The sequence below is a fragment of the Symphalangus syndactylus genome, chromosome 19 (genome assembly GCF_028878055.3).
Source record: "Symphalangus syndactylus isolate Jambi chromosome 19, NHGRI_mSymSyn1-v2.1_pri, whole genome shotgun sequence".
Classification (NCBI taxonomy): domain Eukaryota; kingdom Metazoa; phylum Chordata; class Mammalia; order Primates; family Hylobatidae; genus Symphalangus; species Symphalangus syndactylus.
Window position 1 is genome coordinate 9,496,293 of NC_072434.2, and position 16,422 is coordinate 9,512,714.

Consider the following 16,422-nt stretch of genomic DNA (forward strand, 5'->3'; position numbering starts at 1 on the left):
GGTATTAATGGAGTGAGTGTGATATTAGATAATACTGCGATATCTGCAGAAAGAGAGGCTAGATTTTAAAAGCTAAAAACAAAAATTCTTTCCCCTACATAGGGGCAAAGGTTTTGCACATCAAAGGATTAAATAAAGACACAACAGTCGTAGCCAGCAAAAACAGGAATGAATCTTTAGCTTCTACAACTGAGATTTACTCTCCTGTGGCAGCTGGAACAGCTGATACACAAGTTGGGAAGTCATTTCATGTGTGGTCTGAATTATAACTTTTTATTCATCATAAATTTAACATCTGTGATATCATCATCTCTCTTTTGAACACCAAATTGGTCACAAAGATGCTAGCAGGACATGAGCCAAGAAGCACCAGATAGCCACACAAATTTGTTCACTTTGTGAAGATCCAGACAGCAGGAAGGGGTCTGTGTTGCCTATCAGCAAAAAGCTGCCAGCAGCCAAGAGACTCGAGAGGCAACTAGAGAGTCAAGCTTCAGAAGCCACTGAAGTGAGATGTGTGTCTAGGGCAACTATTGTTAAAATGGAGGTTCAGTGAAGCACTATGCAAAGCTGCCTGGCTGGCTAGGATTAAGCTATAAAATATTTACAAGTCAGATCCTATCTGCTACTTTATTTCACATTTCATTTCCTCCCTCCCCATTCCCAAAGCTATAACCACATATTCTTACCTTACTGAAAAAATACATTATCAACACCCGTTTTGACAAGAAATTCTTAATCTGAGTGGGAAAAAAGGAAGAATTAACACATTTACCTTTTAAATTCTATTCAAATATAACACAGTTCCTAGTTCTTCCAGACACGAACTTAACTGAAAAAATGAACACTTCACATCTTGTGGGCAAAGAATAATAATACTTAAACAATATGCCATGTAACTAAATACCTTTGTACTATAAATTGGATAACCAAGATGAGCCAACTAATCTCAACTGTATTCCATGTATACACATTTAACCCCCAAATTAGAGCCCCGACATAAAAAAAAAAATTAATTAATTCTAAGTGGTTTTGGTGAAATCTTTTTCTTTTTTTTTTTTATTTCAGAAACAGGGTCTCACTTTGTCACCCAGGCTGGTCACAGCTTACTGCCACCTTAAATTCCTAGGCTCAACAGATCCTCCCACCTCAGCCTCCTGAGTAGCTGGGACTACAGGCATACCATCACGCCCGGTTAATTTTTAAATGTTTTTGTACAGACAGGGTCTCATCATCTTGCCCAGGCTGGTCTCAAACTCCTGGGCTCAAGCAATCCTCTCACCTCAGCCTCCCAAAGTGCTAGGATTACAGACGGGAGATATTTTTCAAGGCCATATTATTTCTCAATTCTCTATAACTGTCCTGCCCTTTAACCTTTTAATACCCAAAAAAAGAGTATGTTTCTCTCACAGGGAAAAAAAAATCCTTTTTTTTTTTTTTTTTGAGACAGGGTCTCACTCTATCACCCAGGCTGGAGTGCAGTGGCACATTCATAGCTCACAGCAACCTCTGCTTTCTGGGCTCAAGTGATTCTCCTACCTCAGCCTCCCAAGTAGCTAGGACTATAGGAATGCACCACCACGCCCGGCTGATTCTTGTATTTTTAGTAGAGATGGGGTTTTGCCATGTTGCCCATGCTGGTCTCGAATTCCCGGGCTCAAGCAATACTCCCACTTTGGCATCCCAAAATGCTGAGATTACAGGAAAAAAAAAATCTTAAGACACAAAGTAGTTTTCTACTAGTTGACAATCCCGGGGGAAAAAATGTTCTTAGTATCAGCTAAAAGCTAACCCAACTAACTTAAAAGTGAATCTGCTCCTACCATACTCTCATCCAAAGCTGCATGACTAGTCAGAAGGCTGCAGCAAGCAGCACGTGTCTGGTTGGGTAGAAAGTGACAAAGCAGTACTAATGGCATATAGAACCATATGGGATCCTGAAGTTTATAAAATGTCTTTAACCATTCATTCCCTATTAATCAGTCATTCCATCAGCAAACATGTTATAATTTCTCCAAACTTAAAAAATAAAAACATGACTGGGCGTGGTGGCTCGTGCCTATAATTCCAACACTTTATGAGGCTCAGGCAGGATGACTGCTTGAGGCCAAGAGTTTGAGATCAGCCTGGGCAACATAGAGACTGTGTCTCTACAAAAAATAAAAATTAAAAAATTTAGGCAGGCATCTGTAGTCCCAGCTACTCAGGAGGCTGAGGTGGGAGGATCACTTGAGCCTGGGAGTTCAAGGCCACAGTGTAGCCATGATCATACCACTGCACTCCAGCCTGAGCAACAGACAGACCAAGAACCCATCTCAAAATTTTTTAAAAAGTTCCTTGACCCCTCAATTCCTCCCAGCTATTGCCCCATTATTTTTCTGTTCCACTTACAACAAATTCCTTGAAAAATGGGGTTTTTCCTGTGGTCTCCAATTCATCTAGCAAAATCTCTCCTGAACTCATGCATTTTGGTTTTTGTCCCCACTACTCCAGCCAACAGCTCTGGTCAAGGACTCAGTGACCTCCGCATTTCTAGCTCAACAGTTAATTCTTAGTTCCCGCCCCATGCTACCCATCAGCAGCATCTGACACTCCCACCTGCTCCTTGAAACTCTTTCTTTTCTTGGTTTTCTACCCACGTCAGAGGCTGCTCCTCAGTCTCCGTTGCTATTCTTCATCTCCCAGACCTCTGGCCATTGGAGGGCCCCTTTCTTGGATATCTCTTTTCTTCTGTATCTATATTCAAGAGTTTGCATCGAGTCTCATGGCTTTGAATACTATCTATACTCTGAAAACTTCCAAAGTTACATTTCTAGCCCAGAACTTTCCCCTACACTACAGCTATATGCCTAATTTCTTACTCAGTATTTCCACCTGGTTGTCTCATAGGTATCTCAAAATTGGCTTGTCCAAAATCAAACTCCCGATTTCCCTCCCCTCACTTCTAACAAATCTCCTTCTCCAGAATCATCAGTAAATTCCAACTCAATAAATTGCAACGATATTATTCCAGATCTTCAGGCCAAAAACCTTAACAGTCAACACTGACTCTTTCTAGTATACACCACAACCAAACCATAAGCTAATCCTATTCCATCTACCTTAAAATACATACCTAGACCTTGACCACATCTTACAGCCTCCACCACAACCACTCTGGTCACAGATACCACCATCTCCCACTAGATTACTGCAACAGCCTTAACACCATCTCTGGGCTTCCATGCCTACCTTGCAAGAGTTGAGTCCCAACACAGCCCCTAGAGCAGCACTTTCAAAATATAAGTTACATCATATCATTCTTGTGGGCAAGACCACACAGTGGCTTTCCATCCCACTCAGAGATGAAGCCAGTCTTTACTACAGCCAATGGGCCCTGGGTGCCTGCTACCTTTCTGATCGTATCACCCACTAACCACTCTCCCCTCACTCACTCTGCTTCAGCCCACTGGTATCCACATTGTTCTTCACACAAGCCAAGTCCATTCCCATCTCAGATGCATTGGGCTTCTCCCAGCTCTCCCTTCAGGTCTCTGATCAATCATTGCCTTATCAATGAGACTTCCCCTTATCACTCCACATAAAATGATACCCTCTCCCCTAGGAACTGTCTGTCTTCCTTGCTCTATTTTTCCAGATAAGACTTAAAACGTATCAAATTTCTTCCTTCTTATGCATGTTTTCCATATCTTGAATATAACCTATTGAGATGCATCTTAGAGTCAATAGCATGTCATGGTTTAAGGCATCATTTTTTTCTTAATAGTACATAAGTCTTACAATTAGTGATATTTTATATTTCAGAGAAACAGAATATAATACATTTGCTTACTCACTGATTTCCCCTCACTTGAATGTAAATATTACGTGGGCAAGGACTCTGTTTTGTTTGCTTTTTTCCCAGTGCCTAAAAGCATACCTTGGATATATATAAAGAACTCAAATATTTCTTACATGAGGTTATCAGGTCAAGCCACATGAAATTACAATGTGCATAGTTCAAACCAGTCAAATATTGGCTGTTTCATTTGAGTCAATACACGAAGCATCAAAAAAAAAAAAAAACCCTTCTTATTCTTGATGACTTACTCATGTGAGATCCTTAATGTTCTCAATTTTACATGCAAATATAAATCCTATAACCATATCATCCTACCTGTTCACGTTTATTCTGAATCCATGAATAAATCACACTGGGTTGTCTCATTGTCTTACCCTCAGCACAAATAGAGGTAGATGGAGAAGGATTAGAAAATTCAGTCATTTGCTGATCTATTTTTAAAAAAGAAAAGGCAAGATAAGAACTTAGGCTGTCTGATCCTCCACAACATGACATTTAAAATCTTAAAAAATATATAATTCTCACCAGAAGCTGATGTCCACAATCTAGGCCCCCTTCTTATTAGCTGAGGACTTTGCGGTGACCCATAGCAGGTGTTTACATCAAAAATTCCAGCCATCCGATTCATTACACTAGAGCCAAATGGGGTCCCAAATGGGCTCACAACATCAGGTGTAGATAATTTTGAAGAAAACAGTGATGTTTTAACTAATGGCGGCACTGAAGGCCGAGGCATCTGGCTAGATTTTGGTGTCTGAAAAGTAGTTTCTTCTTCTGTAAAAGAACAGATCCCGTGCTGAAGAGGCAACCTGATCCAAGCAGGCTAGCAGCAACGCTTTCAAATTCTACACATACCAAATTTTTGTTTAACGCATTTACCCAAAGCTCAGTAGATTGTTTCCATTTATGATTATAGTCTCAAGATTCAGATTTTACTACTGCATTCAAACTCCACTCAAAGAGCTTTATGCATATTCTGTCAGACTGATATAGTCTCTCTTGTTTTTTTTTCCCCCTCCATGAATATCTTCATCTTCAAGGTCAATTTATCTAACTCTAAGCAATTTTGAATGAACTCATCGATTCACATTTTATTTCTAATTGGCAATTTTAATTACTGCATTAGAATCTATCCAGTTTTACTGCATTACCATTTTAAGTATTTCTTGACTGAACATACCAAATCTATATTGTGAACATATACAGGAAAAAAATATTAACGTCACCCCATTTTCCCCAAAGTTTTTTCCTTTCCTTTTCTTTCTCTTTTTCTTTTCTTTGAGTCAGGATCTTGCTCTGTAGCCCAGACTGGAGTGCAGTGGTGTAATCTCAGCTCACTGCAGCCTCAACTTCCAGGGCTCCAGAGATCCTCCCACCTCAGCTTCCTGAGTAGCTAGGACTACAGGCACATGCTACCATGCCTGGCTAATTTTTTTATTTTTTGTAGAGACAGATTCGCCATGTTTCCCAGGTTGGTCCTGAACTCCTAGGCTCAAGGAATCCTCCTGCACTGGCCTCCCAAAGTGCTAGAATTAGAGGCATGAGCCACCACACCTGGCCTGAAAGTTCTTTCAAGTTAACAAAAGTCACACCAAAGGCTAATTCACCCAGAATATCTATAAATCTGATCTGTAAACGGCTTTTTCAAAAGTCGTCTTACTATTCTCCAATTTAGTAATAGAGTCTGTTATACAAAAACAAAGGAACTTTTCTTGCCACTCCAGCACAAGCCACAAAAACAAATACATTGCATTAGGATTCCATCTTCTTTTTATTATTATTATTTTGAGATAGAGTCTCACTCTGTGGCCAGGCTGGAGTGCTGTGGTGCAATCTTGGCTCACCGCAACTTCCGACTCCCTGGTTCAAGTGAATCTCCTGCCTCAGCCGCCTGAGTAGCTAGCATAACAGGCACGCAAAACCACGTCCAGCTAATTTTTGTATTTTTAGTAGAGACAGGGTTTCACCATGTTGGCCAGATGGTTTCGACCTCCTGACCTCATGATCTGCCCGCCTCGGCCTCCCAAAGTGCTGGAATTACAGATGTGAACTACCTTGCCCAGCTGGATTCCATCGTCTTAATAAAACCACCATAAGAAATATAAGAAATTAAACATCTCAAGTACCAAATTTTCATTATACAACTTTTCTTTCTTTCTTTTTTTTTCCCCCCTTGAGAAAGAGTCTCACTCTGTCACCCAGGCTGGAGTGCAGTGGCATGATCTCGGCTCACTGCAACCTCCACCTCCTGAGTTCAAGCGATTCTCCTGCCTCAGCCTCCTGAGTTGCTGGGACTATAAGTGTGCAACACCACAGCCAGCTAATTTTTATATTTTTAGTAGAGACAGCGTTTCGCCATATTGGCCAGGCTGGTCTCAAACTCCTGACCTCAAGTGATCCACCTGCTTCGGCCTCCCAAAGTGCTGGAATTACAGGTGTAAGCCACCACACCTGGCCCATTATATGACTTTTTAAAGGTTAATGGAAATTAGAAATCTTTGAAAAATCAATTTAAAAATTAAGACTGGAGTTTTTAAGAGTTTTACAATTATTCCTCAAAATATGAGACAAATTTTGGCTGAGTGATGGTATATGACAAAAACTTACAATAATGAATGCTCCATATTTGGTCAGACTCATTATCTACCCAACCCAGAATTACAATGATCTTTCCAACATGCTAATTTGATGGAACTAGCCTATTCAAAATTCTCCAATGGCTCCATATCTCTATAGAATAAAATCTAAACTTTTTTTGTTGCAAACAAGGCTTCCTTTCATTATCAAACATCTTCTTCTCCAGTCGGACTCCTTTCGGACAGATTTCCTTTTGGCATCTTTATTGCATCAATATTTGCATCATTATTTGTGTGCCTTCCACTAAAAGGTCAGATCCAAGAGTGTTTTCCATCTGTGATTCCCTGGCTTCTAGCACATTGCTTGGTAGGCAGTAGGAATTCAATAAGTATTTGTAGAATAGAGGAATGCTGATCTGAAAGTGAATAACATCTGAAACACTCTCAAACCTTTCAAAATCTGATGTATGTTAATTTATTTAAATCATTTTTCATATGTAATCTATTTGTTTTGGGGCTATGACTCCACCAGAGTACGGACTTTGAAACTAGATGAGTTTGCTTTGATCCAGATAGTGGTTTTTAAATATCAAGATTAGTTGCCAATGTTTAAAAACTGAAAGATTTCACCTCAAAATCTGTTTAGATTTCAGGCTTCTCTTTTTTAAAAAGACCGGAAGTTCACATATGGGATCCAAAGTCCCATATGGGAACAATGAAGCAGGGCTAACCAACAGCTTCCCCCTTCAGATGAAGCCCATGCTCCCAGGTTCACCACCATCCTCACCCAGCCAGTTTCATCCATTTTCACTAAATGCCTGGCTCCAAAACACGTGGAACATTAAGTCCTTTTATTAGTCTTACATTCATAGGCATCTTCTACCTAAGGGATTTAGTGAACAAGACAGGTTCCTCCACCTCTACTTCTTCCTCTCAGCTTTCGTCTTTTAAATGGAAGGGGTACTAACATTGTGCCCCATTCCCAAATCACCCAGTGGTCTCAGCTGCTCTCCTCTGGGACAGCAACTTTTTGTCTGGGCTACTGCAACACGAACAGCAACCGATATTGTCTGCGAAAATTCACCTGGCTTTGTACTAGAGTAAGCTGAAGTCTCCTATTTAATAGCCATCATTTTGATAGTGTTTTTAATGCTACCACCACACTGAACTTAATTTGTTTCAAATTAACCAATGAAAAACTGCATATACTTAAAGAGTATACAACGTGATGTTTTGGGCTTAATTTTTTCAATCTACAATGATACCCAGGTCTTTTTCTTGGTTCAATATAAGATGTCACATGTTGGATCAATTTTCCCTAAAAATATACACCTCACACTCATGTAAGTACCCTTAGATTAGCTACGGTCATCTCTCTCTCTCTTTTTTTTTTTTTTTTTTTTTTTTGAGACAGTCTCACTCTGTCACCAGGCTGGAGTGCACTGGCGCAATCTCAACTCACTGCAAACTCCGCCTCCCGGGTTCAACCGATCCTCCTGCCTCAGCCTCCTGAGTAGCTGGGACTACAGGCATGTGCCACCACACCCAGCTCATTTTTGTATTTTTAGTAGAGACAGGGTTTCACCATGTTGGCCAGGATGGTCTCGATCTCTTGACCTCATGATCTGCCCGCCTCAGCCTCCCAAAGTGCTGGGATAACAGGCGTGAGCCACCGCGCCCAGTCTACTACAGTCATCTTTCTTAGGAAATAAAATGTAAATGTTTTCCCCTCTTAGTAGTCCTAGGGATTACCTGGAGAATTTAATTTCTTAGGTTCCACTGGGTAAGATGAAGACACTCTCCCATTCGTAGCAGCAGCTTCTTGATAGAGAACCAGTTTCTGAGTCATACCATTTAAAAGATTCAAACACTCCCTTGAAATGGCTGTCCAATTGTGGGGATGTCCACCTAGGAGGTCCAAACACCAGCTTTTAAAATGTAAATAATCTTATATTCTCCTCTTGAAGTGGGGGAAAAAGTCAGTAAGAAATTCTACATTACGCTTTGCATCAGGACCCACTTTTCTTAGTGAAGCTACTATTTATACTCACGACATCTAATACACAGCAGGAGTTCAATGAATACTCGGATGAATTAAGTTTCCCAAAAGTCTACAAGCAAAAACTTGCTATTTTACCACACACATACCAAAAACAAAAACAAAAACAAAAACAAAAAGCCCTCAAATTGGTGGCTAAAATAAAGCCAAACACTAGATCTTAGGTTGAGGGAGAAAGACCAGGGTTACTTCACTAGCAGTGTTAAACAGACTGCTATGACTGTGAACAATGAACTAAGACAATGAACACTAGGATGTCCAATGAGATGCACTTCCATGGTCCCCAGTGACCTCTAAACTTTTGAGTCTGATCCCCTGGGCTCCCTTACATTTTCATGTATATAACAGCCCCTATGTGCTGTTCCATCTGTGGGAATGACTCATTAATAATGATCACACTTTACACTCAGAGAGCTTACAGATCTATTGTCTTATTATTTAACTTAAACTACTGTGCCCCCATTCCTTTAAAAATTCCCTTCTCATAGGAGATCTTTGTCTCCTAGAGTTATTATATAAAAATCAAGCATGCTTCACTATGCATTAATAGCAGAGAAATCCACTGAAAACTGGTTTCTCTATCCTATGTGCCAAATGATCATTCCCTCTTCACTTGGATCTCTCCTTAAACACTCCCCCCATTGTACAACTCAGGAATACCAGCTAACCTACAAACACACACACACAACACTCTATCACTAGGCCTCAGGATATTTTTACTACTGTAATTTGGGTACATTAGGAACTGTGTAACCATCCAATTAAATTTTTGTTTGTTTGTTTTTGTGATGGAGTCTTGCTCTGTTGCCCAGGCTGGAGTGCAGTGGCGGGATCTCAGCTCACTGCAACCTCTGCCTCTGGGGTTCAAGCAGTTCTCCTGCCTCAGCCTCCTGAGTAGCTGGCATTATAGATGTGCAACACCATGCCCAGCTAATTTTTATATTTTTAGTAGAGACGGGGTTTCACCATGTTGAAACTCCTGACCTCAGATGATCCTCCCGCCTCAGCCTCCCAAAGTGCTGGGATTACAGACCTGAGCCGCGTCCAGACAATTAAATTTTTTTATGTACTAGAATGCACACTCTCTGGCAGAGCAAATGCCACCCTTTTACGGTTTACTTGAATCTCTGGTAAAAAAATAGAGTATAGAATTCCTGTGTTAACTCAAATCTGACAGAAAAGCATTGTTGTAGTTAATCTTCCACAATATCAGCTCTGGGTTTCTCATGCTACTAAAACGAGAGTGGTTCCAGTCAATTATACTTTTATATAACTGGATTTTATTTCCATATAACATTTAACTATAGAAGGTTTATTATCTGGCATTTTATCTGGTAATTAGCAAGCTTGGCAACATAATGAAGAAATCATTAAAAAGAAGATGAAAAGCTGGTTGAGTGTACTGGCTCACACCTGTAATTCTAACACTTTGGGAGGCCAAGGCAAGAGAACTGCTTGACCCCAAGAGTTCAAGGCCAGCCTGGGAAACACGGCAAGACCCCGTTTCAACAAAAATTTTTAAAAATTAGCCAGGTATGGTGGTGCACACCTGGTGTGCACCTATAATACCAGCTACTTGAAAGGCTGAGGCAAGAGGATCATATGAGCCCAGCAATTTGAGGTTACAGTGAGCTGTGATCATGACACTGTACTCTACCCTGGTGATACAGTGAGACTCTGTCTCTTAAAAAACAGAAGAAAAGCCACCCAGGTTCTCTGTTTCCTACCGGTGCCTGGGACTGGACTGTTTTCCCTCTAGGAACAACAGAGAACTGGCAAAGTCGCTGTCTTGAACCGCATGGCAAGAATAGCATACACTATAAGTGTTTCAGAGTTGCTGAGAGCATCCTTGAGTCACCACCAAATCTAGTTTCTTCCTCATTTTTTTTAAAGGGAGGCAGAGTAGCATAGCAGAAGGAGGAGTCCTGTACATGCAGCCAAATGACAGGACTCTTATTCCAATTCTGACATTAACTTTAGTTAAGCCAAGCTCTGAGACTTAAATCTCCCATCTAGAGAGTAGATCACCTAATTTTTAAGATCCTTTGTAGCATTAAAAGTTTTAGAATTCTTTTTTGGGGTGGGGAGGGGGATAGGCTCTCACTTTGTCACCCAGGCTAGAGTACAGTGGCACAATCTTGGCTCACTGCAGCAACAACCTCCTGGGCTCAAGCAATCCTCCCAGCTCAGCTCCCCAAGTAGCTGGGACTACAGGCACATGCTACCATGCTGGGCTAATTTTTTGTATTTTTTGTAGAGAAAAGGTCTCACCATGATGCCCAGGCTGGTCTCGAATTCCTAAGCTCAAGTAATCCACCCACCTTGGCCTCCCAAAGTGCTAGGATTACAGGGGTGAGCTACCACGCCCAGCCTAACTTTTAGAATTCTTAAGCTGTATTTTTCTGCCCTAAAATTGTCAATGTACTAAATAATTTCTTCAGGTTAAGGAAATGAAGGAGCTGAAGGAAATAAACGCTTAAGCTGTGTAAGATTTAATTCAATACTTCATTTAATGGACTCACTAACATCTGATATTTTATTAAATACATCTTTCTCACCAAAAACTTTAAGTGAATTACTTTCTTTTTTTTTTTTTTTTTGAGATGGAGTCTCGCTCTGTCACCCAGGCTGGAGTGTAGTGGCGCAATCTCGGCTCACTGCAAGCTCTGCCTCCCGGGTTCACGCCATTCTCCTGCCTCAGCCTTTCAAGTAGCTGGGACTACAGGCACCCGCCACCATGCCCGGCTAATGTTTTGTATTTTTAGTAGAGACGGGGTTTCACCATGTTAGCCAGGATGGTCTCGTTCTCCTGACCTCGTGATCTGCCCGCCTCAGCCTCCCAAAGTGCTGGGATTACAGGCTTGAGCCACCGTGCCCGGCCAAGTGAATTACTTTCTACACACATAGGCCTAATCAGGTCTATTACTTTTAGCAATACCTGGTTGGCTGAGGCTAAAAACTTCTTGTCTTCGTGAAGGAGAATACTGAGAAAGCAACATCAGGTCCTGTAAGGCTAAATACTAAAAAGGGGAAAAAACACATATTATTTAATTTTTTTTAACCTCTACATAAAATCTCACTAATTGGGTTCATCATTATATATCCAAGAGGAAATTAATTAAACTTTTTCTGAAAAAAAGAAAAAATCTCAGAACCATAACCTTCCTTTCTAGACTTCCAGAACTTTCCTGCCTCTACCCTTCCTACCTACTACAAGTTCCAGCTACAAGGAACTACAGAATTCTCTGTGCTCTTTCACATCTCTGTGGTGGGAAATTGAAACATCACTTCCTCCTAGAACTTCCCCTGGTTTCCCTCACACAAACATACATTCACATAGCTCTCAACCGTGGCACTAACATCATGTATTGTAACTGAATGTTTAGTTGTCTCATCTGATTCCACCCACCAAACTGTGCAGCCCACAAGAAAACAGAAAATCTTACTTGCTACCATATCCAAAGGCAGTGCCTAGCACGCGATATCTAATTTTCTTTTTCTTTTTTTTTGAGACAAAGTCTCACTCTGTTGCCCAGGCTGGAGTGCAATGGCGTGATCTCGGCTCACTGCTACCTCCGCCTTCCAGGTTCAAGCGATTCTCCTGCCTCAGCCTCTCGAGTGGCTGGGACAACAGGCACGCACCAGCACACCCAACTGATTTCTGTATTTTTAGTAGAGATGGGGTTTCACCATGTTGGCCAGGCTGTTCTCGAACTCCTGACCTCAAGTGATCCACCTGCCTTGGCCTCCCAAAGTGCTGGGATTACAGCCACAAGCCATCATGCCCAGCCACCCTATTTTTTTTTTTTTCTTTACTGAAAATCTTCATCTTTTCCCAGGCAAACCTCTTTACTCATCCTTCAAGACACCATCCCTCTCTGAAGTTTTCTTGTATTGGTCCCAAGCTGAATAAGAGGTCCCAATGTATTTGCCACAGTACATTTTAATTATTTTGGGCGTCTGTATTTTCTACTAGGCTATGCTATGTCTTATTCATCATTCTACCACAAACAACTAGCAGAGACTAACATACCACTAAATAAATATTTGGTGAGTAACCAAATGAGTAACTGATACTTTTAAGTTTCTCTAACAAATTAGTTATAAGTAATATTTAAAAGTAATCCTATTTATTTTCTTATTTGTTTATAAATTCTTTAGAGTGTGATCAAAACTGGGTTCTAACTACTTTCTTTTAGCATTTCTGTTTGTTTGTTTAGAGATGGGGTCTCACTCTGTCACCCAGGCTAGAGTGCAGTGGCAGGATCACAGCTCCCTGCAGCCTCCAACTCTTAGGCTCAAGGAATGTACCTGCCTCCACCTCTCAAGTAGCTGGGACCACAGGCATGTGCCACCATGCCATTCAACTAACTTTTAAATTTTGGTTGAGATGAGGTCTCCCTATGTTTTCCAAGCTGGTCTTGAACTCCTGGGCACAAGTGATCCTCTCACCTCGGCCTCCCAAAGTGCTGAGGACCACACTCAGCCTCTTTTAGCTCTTTTTAAAGGACCTTTTAACAGGATCACACATATTGTAGATCTAGTTTAAAATTCCAACTTGCAAACTCAATCTAAACCATTTATGCTTACTTAGATTGATTTGTAAAATTACTGCAACTTCTTTAAATTCTTGATTGTAATTAGTTTTAGGATCATTACCAGCAATTCATATTTAAGGAGAGTTCACTAAATATCTACACATTTCTAAGCGCTATCTTTGATCACAAAAGCCAACTAATACTACAAGAGTAAAAATGTTTTGATCCAGTAATTAAAAAATCAATAATGTTTTGTTATGCTATCATGAATAGTTTGTGAGAAGTTAATATAGATGATTGCATATCACTGTATTGTATGCTTGGAAATATTCTTATATCTGTTTCTGAATATAGAATTAACTAGCTTATACACATACACGGTACTGTGCACTTGCACTTTAGTCACTTGGAAAGAAAATTGAAAAAATAAACAGCATTAGCAAGTAGGTGATTTTTATCATACCCGTATGAGAATATTATAGGCTCTCAAAAAATACAACTACTTAAATGTACTAAATATTAAGTGTATTGAATAAAGTTAGAGGTAACTGTGAAGACATGCAACACAGTTTTGGTACCTTTATGATGGGGGGAGGATTGCTATTTAACACTTTTGGAAGGCACTCATCTGACCCTTCTGCAAATGGTGGTTGAACAGGAAACACATGAGCCTATCAAATAAATTAAAAACCAAAAATGATTATTTTCATGATCATCTTACATTCAATAAGCATGCACAAATTAAAACATAAAAAAGACAGCACAAGCAAACTGACATCTTTCGTGCTCCTTGCAAAGACAGGTTAAAGTTACACAAACCCAAACACACCATTTTTTTTAATGTTACTTTCCCAACTTTATTAGACTCTGGCTCTGAATAATAAAAACCAATTTCACAAACAAGGATTATCTGAAGCCACTGAAGAATACAAACCTACAGAGATGGTAAAATAAAACAGAAAAACTAATTTTCTAAGACAAACACTTGGATGATAAAAACAATGTAATTCTCAATCACTTAAAAAGATTTCTGTGGGAATTATCCAGAAGCTCAACTCAATTTCCAAAATCATTTCTTTAATATAAATTTTAAAACTTCCCTTCAGAAAACAAATATCTTGGCTGCGTGCGGTGGCTCACACCTGTAATCCCAGCACTTTAAGAGGCCGAGGACAGATCACTTTGAGGTCAGGAGTTCGGCACCAACCTGGCCAACATGGTGAAACCCTGTCTCTACTAAAATTCAAAAAAAATTAGCCGGGCATCGTGGCACACGCCTGTAGTCCCAGCTACTCGGGAAGCTGAAGCGGGAGAATCACTTGAACCCGGAAGGCAGACGTTGCAGTGAGCCAAGATCAGGCCACTGCCCTCCAGCCTGGGTGACAGAGCGAGACCCTATCTCAAAAAAAAAAAAAAAATCTTACTGCCACATATTTAAATATTTTAATAGTAGCTATGCCAATGACATGGAAAATTAATTTTAAATTCAAGTCCATTTAGTATGTACTCAGTAGAAATGGAAGCCCCCAGAAGACAACTAGGATGTCAATAAAGCATAGTGGCAGTCCATTCAGTTTAATTTCCAAAAATTAAGTGAATATCCACACTGTTTCTCTGAAAAAAAAAAATACCACATAAATGGTGGTTACAAATGATATGGCCCCAATAGTCTCAGAAGAGAGACCAAAAACCAACTTATGGAAACGGTTTTGGGTGTGCTAATCAGTGTGCTCTGCTAAAAATCAACTGTGCACTCCAAAACACAAAAGTATTAATAAAAAGTGTTTTAAAAAACATACCTCTGTGGCATAGATTTTGAAGAGTATCCATGAGACATACCAAGTCGTGAGGAGAAAGACACCACACAGCCAGACATGGTAGAGTAACGAGAGATTTAAGAGGCCACTCACTGTGTCAAGTGGCCTATGAACCTGCCTGTGAACACAGAAATTACTATTAATCCTCTAGGAAAAATGCAATCTAAATATTAACACACTTAAGTCTCCACACTGAGACATAAATATTATTTCTAAATAACAATGTTGACAGATTCCTCTCCTTTGGTACCCTCACAGAGCTCTTTCCCTAATACTTTCTTATGAGGTACATGAGGGAGCTTTAAGGGAAGCACAGACCTAAATCGGGACTACAGTTTCTTGTGTTCAAAATCTTCATTGACTTTTACTACGAAGGAAGAATGAGCTAAGCCTATAAGCCTCACAACAAGCAGCTGGATGAAAGTTTATTATTGTTGCTTTGTAGTCTAATACCTCAAAACCATTAAACATGAGTAGTACCTCTCCTGGACCAGATTTCGGCTTTATCCTTATGTTCTACAAACCACAGATTCACAGTCATTAAAAGCACATGCTACTAAACAATGTTAAAGCAATTTAAGACACTCTGTTAGATTGCTAAGTAAAGCTAATGCTGCCATCTTTCCAAAACTTTGACTAGATCAATTAGCAAAGTTATTATAATTCTACAACCAGCAATTGTGAAAACCAGGATTGGAACCTGACTCTGCCATTTCTAAGTGTTGTGATTAGGTAAATCACTCCAACTGTCCCACCCTCGGTTTCTTCATCCATATAAGAGTGGCATAATATGTTCATTCTTCCTCTTAGTCCTATTACAATTTTTAAAACAGCTTACATTAGGAGTTCCCAGCACAGTGCTTGACATTCACTCGGGGAGTCAACCAATGATGAAGTTATTTTTAACTTCTAAGTAAACATTTACTGAGGCCCTGACATAAATGAAGGACAGAACATCAGGCACTCAGCCATACACACAAAACATTTTTTGAGTGCAAGGAAGAAAAAAATATTGTTAAATTTCTATCAAATGCCATTATTATTTTTCTCTTTCCATTTCACCTAGTTTAAAATCCGGGCCAAAACAATAAATGACTCATGCATTTGGTTTCATATCTAGCAATTAAGCAGAAGATAAAACTAAATTTTGCCTAGAAACTTTGAAAAGTGAGAAACCATAATATCTCTTAAATACCACGTATGTCAATATTCCCACTCCCTAAAATTGGTATTAGTGAATTCCATATATGAAACAAAAACCCTCACAGTGGAATATACAATAAGAACAAACACTGAGAGAAACTGACTTTTATTCAGCAAATACAGATTGAACCTTTATGTGCAAAGTGCATAGAAGATAACCAGAACAAAATACACCAGTGCTGTCACTCAACTGCCACTTGTGACCTTCAACTGATCACTTGAGCATGCTCAATTTTGGTTTCCTCATAGGCTAAATTAGAATAATGCCACAGCATTGGTATCTATCATGAGACACCAGAGAAGGAATGATTGTTAGGGAGAAACTGAAACAGAGGCCTGGTCCATGCACCTCGAGAAACCCACTTTTGTATAGTATAAAAGCTGCATC

At 39.9% G+C, this 16,422-nt stretch overlaps 1 protein-coding gene across 6 annotated transcripts in view; it reads right to left on the reverse strand.

The window, feature by feature from the left end:
- The window catches only part of NDC1 (NDC1 transmembrane nucleoporin), a 66,315-nt gene that overhangs the window by 25,712 nt on the left and 24,181 nt on the right, over positions 1-16,422 (reverse strand). For 2 of the 6 annotated variants that reach the window (XM_063613115.1, XM_063613117.1), the window contains exons 8-14: positions 14,814-14,949; positions 13,593-13,685; positions 11,415-11,496; positions 8,170-8,325; positions 4,367-4,615; positions 4,157-4,272; positions 690-740 (exon numbers count right to left, since the gene is read on the reverse strand). In XM_063613115.1, the coding sequence (XP_063469185.1) occupies positions 690-740; positions 4,157-4,272; positions 4,367-4,615; positions 8,170-8,325; positions 11,415-11,496; positions 13,593-13,685; positions 14,814-14,949 (883 nt within the window). The remainder of the gene's footprint in view (positions 1-689; positions 741-4,156; positions 4,273-4,366; positions 4,616-8,169; positions 8,326-11,414; positions 11,497-13,592; positions 13,686-14,813; positions 14,950-16,422) is intronic. The other 4 variants (XM_063613118.1, XM_063613116.1, XM_055233520.2 and 1 more) reach the window with 2 other exon arrangements.